The following is an 11,098-nucleotide window of genomic DNA, read 5'->3' as shown; positions in this document are numbered from 1 at the left end:
TCCTTCCAAACTCTGGGTGGGAGCTCCATGTTGATGTATGGCCTGCATTGCAATAAATGGACGCTGGCAAACAAATGACCAAAAAAAAAGTTTTGTGGTTTTTATCTTAAACCATTGACTTTTCCTGCATTATCTACATAAATGCTAGTTGAAGAAATTGCAGTGCTTATGGTTTTCCAGGCCTGTAATTTTTTAGAAGAATGCAATTTTTTAGAAGAATGTGTAGGGTACGCATGCGCCTTTCCTTTCTCAACTAGCTGTTTTTTGTTGCTAGAACACTTTTAAAATACTTCCTAAAAAGAAAACATGTTAGATCAGATCAAGCCCTTTAAACTTGATATAAGTTAACTCTTATTAACAATTGTTGAAACACATGAAGGAGTAGGTGTTGTGCACAAATTTACAGTCCTAAAAAATGCTTATATTTGGGCTACAATTTAGTCACAGTGGGACAATAAATAAGTTATTTCATGCATGCAATATTAAGACAAAAGATGCCTCAAGTGGAAGTGCCATGTTTTCATTGCTGGGGCAACATGAAGACCTGTAACACTTAAGTTTTTCCCCTTTCCTGTTCCTAGATTATCTATTTGCTTCCTTCTGCTCCATCTATTGTTTGATAAAATTGGGCCTTGAAAGCTGAAGAGAGAATGCTTTCAGAAATGCACTCTGTAAGCCATTCTTAGACCCATACAAGAAATGAGCCTAAAACCCATATAAAATAGGTAGTGTATTATCTTTTGGTTCCTCAAATAAGCTCAGTTCACAGATGAGAAATTTTCTGTCCAATGGAATTACAGGTTGATCAGATTCTACTACAAGGACAGATGATATATACTTCTGTTTGTTGAATTCATGAGACAATGGTGGGAAAAGTTCATGGTAATCATCTAGGGCTTTAAAAGCCTCAGCTCAGATTTTGCTTTTAAATTCCCTAATACACTTTCCTTTCTCTAAAGTGTCCTTTAAAACAGCCTTAAGCTGGGTGACAGTTGCCATTTTTTCCCAATGCCCAGTTCTTTTATTAAATTGATACTAAGGGAAAGTTTTTGATTATGAAACATTTATTGTATTTTGATTAAAATAATTGTCCCTTTGTCGATGAAATAAGTCTGTAAATACATGAAACAATCATATATTTGTTTCAAAACCACCATACCATTCTCACACCCCCTTAGGAATTTTAAAACAAAGAAGGCGAGGAATTATATGCAGGCATTGGGCTCCAAAGTCACTAACGTGTAGTGGAATTCCAAATCAAATTACACCTTTTGTTTCTAATTTTAAAATATGACCTGAAAGTGATGTCATCCTTTCTGAGCAGTTCTTGTATTGAAGAATGCACTGCATGTAATGAGTTGATGAAATCATTGTCCCTCAAACTCTTACTGATGAATTTTCAGATTTTTGAGAGTATTCATAAACATGGTTTTCCTCGGATTCTATCATTCCAACAATGATCAGTGTTTGGCGATGTACTGCTGGATAACAAATAACACAAAACATCAAGAATATATTATTTCATGATCAAATGGGTTGATTGGATGATTCTTCTGTTTCAAGCCAGGACACTGAGATTGTCCAAAGGTCAAAAATGGCCTTATTCACATGTCTGATGGTTGATTCAGCCTCTTGACTGAGAACTCAGTTGGGACAGGCACCAGGGAAATTCAGTGTTCCACAGAAATTCCTGATTATGGTTGCTTATGCTCCCCACAGCATAGTGACTAGGTTGCAAGAAGGAGCATGCCAGGAGGCAAAAGTAAAATCTGAAAACCTCTTAAGGCCCTGTCTTGGAAATGCTGCATAACTTCTTCTGCATTTTATTGACCCAAAGCAAACATAGGGCCAAGAGAAGGGAAAATAGACTCCTTTTTTTATGAGATAGTGACAAGGCCCCATTACAAAATAGCACAGGGAATGGGAGGAACTATTTCAGCCATCTTTGAAAACAATCTCCCACAGCCACCAATAGGAAGTGCTACCATTTCCCGATTCCTCTCTGAACATTCACTTCGAGCCTCTGCCACCAAGACCCCATCTCCAGAGGCAGCAAACCTTTCACCTTTTCTAGAGAGCTGTCAAGAGAAGCCCTGGTGGCTTAGTGGGTTACTTATTACACCACTAACCACAAGGCCGAAAAACTTCAAACCACCAGCCACCCCAGAGAATGAAGATGGGACTTTCTATTCCTATAAAGCGTCACAGTCTCCTAAACCAACAGGGACAATTCTTCTTGGTCCTATAGTGTCAATATGAATCAGAGTTGACTAAATGGCAGTTAAGTTTGAGTTTGGGGACAATTGTCCTCTTTTGAAGACGTCTCATACCTCAAGGTGCTGCCTGATGCAGTGACAGAACATTCAGAATCAATTGTCTCTTTACCTGATTTAGTACTGTCATTTAGAAGAAGTGTTGGTTCAGTAAGAGAATTCTCACCTCCCATGCAAGAGACCACAGTTTGACTTACGTATTGGGTTGCTAATTGCAAGGTCAGTAGTTTGACAGCAGCAGCCTCTCCACGGGAGAAAGATGAGGTTTTTCACGCCTATAAAGAGTTACCGTCTCAGATAACCACAGGGGAGTTCGACCCTGTCCTATGGGGTCATAATAAGTCAGAATTAACCCAGTGGCAGTGAGTGAGCTCCTCATGCACAGCCACTGCCCATCTGTCATTAGTGGCTTGTGTGTTGCTATGATGCTGAACAGTTTTCATTGGAGTGTTTAAACTAAGACAGATCTGGTGATCTATTTCTGTATATGCATATGCATATGTATATGCATATGTATATGTATATATATAAAGCTCCCAGGGGTTGCCAAGGTGTTGGTGCAGGACTGGGCAGCATTTTGTTCCCCTGTATATGGAGTCCACATGACCTAGGTGGCCGACTCAACAAAGCTAAGCATCCTAAAATAACTCATTACCATGGAGCCAATGCCAATTCAGAGCGACCCTATAACACAGGGTAGAACTGCCTCTGTGAGTTTCAGAGATTGTGACTTTCTTATTCTTCTTTTTTAAAGCATGTTAATAATTTGCATTAATGCAACCCTTTCTTTGTACACAGAAAAAGCAAATCACGCATCTAAACAGAAAGAAGATTGTCTTTTACACCTTACTAGGCCAAAGTGCCAGATAGGACGCAAGAAAGACACTTTTGAGACAAAAAAATCATCATTAAGTCAAAACATAGACTCTTTTGCTACAACATGTGAAAACCAATTTTCAAGCTTCCCTGTACTGGTGAAAAATGAGCACTAAAAAGCAAAGTCCTCTGTTCTCAGTTGAAGATCTAAGATGTGAATTTGTAAGCTTAGCACATTTAAATTAATTTTATGATTGAATGGTTGGGTATTGGCTGATTTCTAATTTAAGGAGCATACCATACCACTAGCTATTAAAACATATTTAATAATATTTAACGTATTTAATAATTAACTACTCAGTTTTCCTTCATTTAAAGTCATGTACACAATATCAACAATTGGTCATTTGATGTAACACAGGTTCCATCTGTCAGGTTGAATCTATTCTACTGTATTCACATAACACCAGCCCTCAGAAGGCTTAGGGCACACCAGCATGCAATGCAGGGTGGTACTGAGAGATCACCTATTAATAAGACAAAATTCTCAACAGAAACCATCCTCATTATTATGTGGTAATGAGGATTAGTAATAGAAGAGAAATTGAAATTCCAGACACTGCTAAAATAAGAATATTAAACTAGGGATGACAATTCTAGACAATTACCATAAAAAAGCTTAAGCAGCAGGAAACTTTTAATATGACCATAGTTATGTAGTTATGTGAATATTTCCTAAGAGCTACTGTGGTCACACACCTTTGTTCCTACTGATATGGAGAGGGTACAGCTGCTGTGAGCAGACCAATGCTAAGTGGTATTAACAAATCCAGAGACAAGGGAACAAAAAGTGATCCATATCGGTGGTGATGGAGGTGTAGGAGGCCTGGTAGGGCGTGGCCAAGGGTAAGGTATCCAAGAGGAATTACTGAAACCCAAATGAAGGCTGAACATGATAGTGGGACAGGAGGAAAGTAAAAGGAAATAATAGAGGAAAGAGCTAGGAGGCAAAGGGCATTCATAGAAGTCTAAATAAAGGCATGTACATATGTAAATATATCTATATAGAATGTAGGAGTATAGATCTATGTGCATATATTTGTAGATTTAGTATTAAAGTAGCAGGTGGACATTGGGCCTCCACTCAAGTACTCCCTCATAAAACAATGATCAGTTAACAGACCAACACTTAACCATTACACCGCTCCTTTATAGGGACACTTAGTTTCGGGGAGGCCATGGGAGAGAGATGTATGTGGGGTGGTGAAGAAAGCTGATGGAACCTGGCTATCAAAAGATATAGCAATTAGAGTCTTAGAGACTTGAAGGTAAACAAGAGGTCATTGGACTCAGAAACAACATAACCCACATGGAAGAAGCACACCAGTCTGTGTGATCATGAGGTGTTGAAGGAATCAGGTATTAGGCATCATAGAACCAAAACTTATATCATTGTGAATGAGGGAGAAGGTGGGGTGGAGACACAAATCCCATCTGTAGGCAACTGGACATCCCCTTATGGAAGGTTGATGGGGAGGGGGGCGATGAGCCAGTCAGGGTGCAGTGGAGCAACAATTAAACATACAACTTTCCTCTAGTTCCTAAATGCCACCCCTTTCCACTATCATGATTCCAATTCTACACTATAAATCTAGCTAGACCAGAGGATGTACACTGGTACAGATAGGAACTGGAAACACAGGGAATGCAGGACAGATGATCCCTTCAGGACCAGTGGTGAGAGTGGTGACACCAGGAGTGTGGGGTAGAAAGGGGAAACCGATTATAAGCATCTACAATTAACCTCCTCCTTGGGGGACAGGCAACAGAAAAGTGGGTCAACGGAGACATCAGACAGTGCAAGATATGACAACATAATAACTTATAAATTATCAAGGGTTCATGAGGGATGGGGGAGCTGGGAGGGAGGGGAGAAAATGAGGAGCTGATGCTTTGGGCTTAAGTGGAGAACAAATGTTTTGAGAATGATGAGGGCAATGAATGTACAAATGTGCTATACACAATTGATGTATGTATGGATTGTGATAAGAGTTGTATGAGCCCCTAATAAAATGATTTTTTTAAAAAAGAAAAGAAAGACATCCCAACCTGACAGATGGGCTGCCTCTTAATCTGCCTTTCTTGTGGCTCTGGGCTTCTGGGGATATTAGGTGTCATGGAGTTTAGATTTTGAGCCCCTGCCTTGAAAACCAGTTGCTCAAAGAGAAAAAGATGAGACTGACTAGTCCTTGAAAGATTTCCAGTCTTAAAACCCCAAGGACAGTTCTACTCAGTCTTATAAGGTGGAAAAGAGGCATGTGATTGAGTATACTCCAACTCATAGCAATCCTGCAGGATAGAGTAGAATTTTCCTTATGGATTTCCAACTCATAGCAATGCTGCAAGATAGAGTAGAATTTTCCTTATGGATTGCTTTGTGGGAGCAGACAGCCTCATCATTCTCCCTTGAAGCGGCTGGTGGTTTTGAACTGCTGGCCTTGTAGTTAGCAATCCAATATGAAAACCACTGTGCCACGAGTGCAGCCAAAATTCAGGACTCAGAGGATCAGGAAGGCAGGCCCCTCCATGTGGGTTACTGCTGAGAGTCATTGTTCCAGATTGTAAAGTTATTTCAGGCTCAACTATGCTAGGCCAACAGAAGTTTTTCTCAAAGCTGGACTTGTACTTTGGTTTCCACGTGCATGGCATGACTATCCTGTCTAAGGCTTGCCGTATCTTTGAGATACTGTTAGCATGGGTTGCAGGTGTTTCCCTGCTTAGGAGCCACCTGCCTCATGCACCACCACCACCACCCCTCCACCACCCTTCATCTCCACTCACCTAGTAGAAATTCCTATTTTCTTAAACCAAGAGTGATGCTGTTGAATCTGACAGGTGAGGAAATGAGGAATGGAGTTGTCCCAAACCCTAGAGCGATGGGTCATTGGATAAACTCTTCCTTATTTTATGACCTCTCTGCCCTCCAGTCAACTGCAATGCATAGGGACGGTATGGGACAGAGCAGCACTGCTGCTCCTTCGGATTTCTGAAATGTAAATCTGCACACCATTCCTTTGAAGTGGGACCGGTGTGTTTGAACTGCTGCTCTTGCACGTAGCAGCCCAGCACTTATCTATTGCACCACCAGGTCACCCAAACAAACAAGCATATAGCCGTTGAAATTTTAAATTGAGAACATTTACTAGAACTTACTTTACTCCCCCCTCTTCAGTGAGCTTGAGTTATAATTTAAAAGTTAAATCTTCTAATATTGTAAGATAAGCAACACGTTAAGGAAATTCTAGGAAAGCCTTTTTTTAAAAAGGTCTACAAAATAAAGAGTCCCAAGTTTTCTAATGACAATTGGCATAAGGCAGTTCACACAGACAATGTATTAGGTCCTACTGTGGTGAGTAGCCAAAAATCTTGTGAGCAGCCAACCATAGAAAAGAAGAGGGTGAAATGCAAAGATAATTAGTTCAATGGACTAATGGTCCATAAACATCCCCCCCCCCCGCAATCCTGAGACCAAAGGAAGTCGATGATACACAGCTATCTCTTCCAACTACTTTGATAAAAGATTACATTGCAGTGGTTCTCAACCTTCCTCATGCCGCAACCCTTTCATACAGTTCCTCATGTTGTGGTGACCTCCAAACCACAAAATTATTTTTCTCGATACTTAATAACTGTCATTTTGCTACTGTTATGAATTGGGCGACCCCCGTGAAAGGGTCATTTGACCCCCAAAGAGGTTGCGACCCCCAGGTTGATAATCACTGCCTTAGAGGGTCCTGTGTAGAAGGACAGAAACATGTGGCACAGAACTCAAATCACAAAAGAGACAAGGCTTAGTGGTCAGAGAAAGACTGATGGGACCCCAAAGACTATGGTCCTTCATCATCCTTCAGGTCTGGAAGTGAACTCACCCCCATGCTAGAATCATTGGCCATTTAAGATAAAAAAGCAGCATTTCTCAAGAACAAATTTGAGAAGGTTTAGGACCAAAGGAGGAATGGAAACAGGAAACACAGGGAGGAAGTGGGATAAGCGATGGTACATTACGGGGATTTCAATGGAAAAGTTGAAGCAAAATATGCACGAATTGTTGAAGGTAAAACTGCTCTGTAAAACAACAGCAACAAAAACAACCAAAAGCCAATCCAAACCCCTCACTGCCATCACGTCAATGCCAATCCATAGTGACCCTAGAAAACAGAGCAGAACTGCTCCTGTGTGATTGTTCATGGCAGTAAAAAGCCTCATCTTTTTTCCTTCAGGAGATTGGTAGTTTCAAACCGCTGATCTTGGAGGTAGCAGCCCAACATGTAACCACTGCACCACCAGGTCACCTGTTGTGCTCTGTAAACCTTCACTTAATTCACAGTAAACATTAAGCATACAAGTTCAGCTAATGGCCGATTTTCATTCACTGCTCCATTTCCCTCTTTCCTAGTTCCAATCAGGTGTCACGGAATCGATAAGTTCAGAAGCCAATTCCACATTATGTGAAGAGCGGCTGCTGGTAATGCCAGACCCACTACCGCATGTATTAAACAATGAAGTTGAGCTTTAAGACAGACCACTTGGTTAAGATGTCTTTAAGGCTTGTTTATTCTAGCAGCAGGGGACAAAAGTGATAAAATTGATAAGAGCATGTAAGAAGCTTCATGGTAATAATAGAGCTGGTGGCGATAAGGAAATGAAAAGCTTTTACTCATGAGAAAATGCTCCATTTAATCAAACCCTGAATTTGCTCACTGAGTCTATGCTTTATAGCTGTATACTTACAGCTCAGATAAAATATTTATTATGGAAATTCTAACTGCAAATGTAGCTTTGTTCCTTCAGATTTCAACTTCTCTGACCTGAATTCTACGTTCTCCAATACAAACAAATGCTTCTATCAGGGAAATTTAGAGGGGGGAATAAAAGGTTTCTTTGAAATTTAAATACTGTTTTCTAGAAGAGTAAGGTGTACTTGTGCATCATGTGCACCGTGTCAGTCATGCCTACTAAATGGAGAAGTACCTTTGTGTTATCTGGGCCTAGAACCCCCTGGGGGCCTGAAATACCATACAAAATGTTTTTCACTTATTTACTCTTACCTTATGGAGTGACTCTACAATTAGTTCCTTAACTAATCGTGAAATTAAAATCTCATCAAGAAGGATCCTGAGACTACAAACCAATTTGCTTGAATGTGTGAGCTTCCCATGTCACCTGTAAATCAGCTATGATCTTGGGAAAGGGTGTCCTGCCCTTGGTTTCCCAGAACCAACACCAGAATCTGTCCTGTTGCTGTTGTTGGTGACCCCGTGCACAACAGAATGAAACACTGCACTGTCCTGCTCCACCCTTGAAATTGTTCCTGTCCCTGAGCCCATTGTTGTGGGCCACCGTGTCAATCCATCTCCTTGAAGGCCTTCCTCTTTTTTGCTGCCCTGCCACGTTAGCAATCATGAAGTCCTTCTCCAGGGACTAATCTCTCCTGATAACATGTCCAAATGTGTAATGAAGTCTTGCCATCCTGGCCCTAGGGAGCACTCTGGCCTTACTTCTTCCAAGACAGATCAGTTTGTCCTTTTATGGTACTTTTCATATTTTCCCCAGCACCTCAATTCAAAGGCATTGATTCTGCTTCAGTCTTCCTTATTCAATATCCAACTTTCGCATGCCTATGAGGCAATGGAAAATACCACGGCTTGGGTCAGGCACATGCTATTCCTCAAAGTAACAATCTTGCTTTTCAGCACTCTAACACTGTCTTGTGAAGCAGATTTATCTAATGTAATTTGTCTTTTGATTTCGTGACTTCCGTGTCCATGAGCGTTGATTGCCGATCCAAACAACACCAAATCCTTGACCACTTCAGCCTATCAGGCTCCAATTGGCCTTGTGGCTCCCTCTTCTCATGGACAACACAAAGCTGATTATAGATCATGCAAACAGTGTGCTTCTCAGGTATTCCTCTTCCTGTGGGTGCCTGGCATAAAACCAGATTGTTTGGGGGCAGAAAGATTGTTTGGGGGCAATAAGAACACTTAGGATAATAATAGTAACGAAAAATGTAACGACAGCTATCTTTTAATCTTCAAAAACATTCATTGAAAATTGATATTCGTTTAGAGATAAGGAAATAAATATTTAGAAACGTTAAGCAACTTTGCTAAAATCTTCACAGCTACTGATTAGTGGAGATAGGGGCTAAAATCTGTACAACTTACATGCTTTGCCGTGGGATTATGCCGCCTCTTAATGTACATGTCTAGGGAGTCCTGGCTGGCAGGCTCTTGCAAAACAGATTACACAAACAGTCTGGACAAGTGGGGGAGGGGGGAGAAGAAAACAAACTGTACCCAAGGAAGTGGAACACCACAAGGCCTCAAAGTCCAACAAATACAAGAGTAGTAAAAGGATAGCAAGCCCCTCGGCAGGACGTGCCGCTGCTACATAACACGTAGGAAGTCAGAGTCAGAAGGAAAAAAAAAAAATAAACACGCTCAAGGGCTGGCTGACCTCAGCAGCCAGCCCGCCTCCATTCCACACCATTTAACATATGCTTGGCCTCTGCTGTTTGAGCCCTCTGGTTTCCTGCCATTCTCTGTCTCCTGTTTCATAGTTTGGCTTCCTCTAGTGGCTATAGCCTCCCAGATTTGCAGACAGGGAGAGAAGTGTATCGCAACCAGGGCAAAAAGCCTGTGTGAGAGGGAAGGAAGTGTGTCAAGTCATTCTTCATCCTGCCACCTGACTTTCTACTTCTCCATCTTGCTATATGGTTTTCTACTCCTGTGAAAAGTTCCAGTCCTCGAAATTCAGAGGGGGCAGTTCTACTATGTCTTGTAGGGGCTCGAGGAGTCAACATTGACTTGGAGGCAGTGAGAGTTTTATTTATTTATAACGCCCTACGCCTCCCCACCCCCATCCAAAAAAAATGCATTTTTCAGCTAGGTGTCACCATTTCCAAGAAAGGTAGGGATGGAATTGCTGTCTAAAATGTGTTGTCTCTCTCTGCTTCTCCGCCATCCTTAATGTGCTGTTGCCCCGATATCACCATGTCATCTCGTAAGACCTTCAGGATCAAGAGATCCCTGGCCAAGAAACAGAAGCACTATCGGCCCATTCCCCAATGGATTCGGATGAAACCCGGTAATCAGATCAGGTACAACTCAAGGAGAAGACTTTGGAGAAGAGCCAAGCTGGGTCTGTGAGGGAGGGCACGCACGGCGGCATTTGCCCAGGCTCACATCGTGTTGAGTTGCCTTAAGACTTTTGCCACCATCTGATCTATTGAACTTGTGTTTGCAAATAATCTGGTTTCTTCCTTCATTTTTATGCTTCTGCATCAAGTTTAACAATAAATAATGTAAGGCTGTTGGTTTGAAATAAAATAAAATGTGTTGTCTAGAATCATAATTCCTATACTGACATCAACAAGTCTTCCCCATCAGCGCTATCTTTCCCAGGACCCCCTTTGTCAGGGTCATAAGGATAGTTGATGGGTCAATTATTCACTGTCTCTATTTAGGGTGGTTCATTGTTCTTTCTGTCTGGTAGGCACTGGCTAAACACAAGGTCAGCAACCCAGAGACCACAGTTGCTGTTTCTCAGCAGAAAGATATGGCCATCTGCTCCATAAAGATTTAGTCTCTGAGACTCTCTCATAGGGATCAGCATCTTCTTGATTGCAGTGGGGTTGGTCTGGTTTGTGTTTGTTCTCCCAGGCCTTACCACTGCTTGAGAAATCATTATTATTTATTCCCTCCACCGAGGATTTCATGATACAGTATAAGCTTCCCAACCCTTAGGACTTAAATTGTAGCCCTAAGTTTATTTAACCCATGCTAAATTCATTCAGAAAACTCTAAAGAGACTGAATTTACTTTCAATTGTCAGATTAGGTTTTCCACAGTAAATAGAATGAGGTCTTTAAAACATATACTAAGATAAGTTGTATATATAAAAAGAAGGAAAAATGTTTCTCAACCAGCTGAATTTCATATCCTGAA

General features: G+C 41.2%; 1 protein-coding gene and 1 pseudogene across 1 annotated transcript; one reads left to right on the top strand and one right to left on the bottom strand.

The window, feature by feature from the left end:
• Nucleotides 1-482: 482 nt before the first annotated feature.
• LOC142433630 (centrosomal protein 20 pseudogene) lies at nucleotides 483-999 on the bottom strand (annotated as a pseudogene).
• Nucleotides 1,000-10,144: 9,145 nt separating this feature from the next.
• On the top strand, nucleotides 10,145-10,300 carry LOC142434616 (large ribosomal subunit protein eL39-like). Its single transcript, XM_075539300.1, has one exon. It carries the CDS (start codon nucleotides 10,145-10,147, stop codon nucleotides 10,298-10,300), a length of 156 nt encoding a protein of 51 aa, XP_075395415.1.
• Nucleotides 10,301-11,098: the final 798 nt, after the last annotated feature.

Source organism: Tenrec ecaudatus, chromosome X, assembly GCF_050624435.1.
Source record: "Tenrec ecaudatus isolate mTenEca1 chromosome X, mTenEca1.hap1, whole genome shotgun sequence".
Classification (NCBI taxonomy): domain Eukaryota; kingdom Metazoa; phylum Chordata; class Mammalia; order Afrosoricida; family Tenrecidae; genus Tenrec; species Tenrec ecaudatus.
Note: the sequence above shows the minus strand (reverse complement) of the source record. Positions and strands in the feature narration are given on the sequence as shown.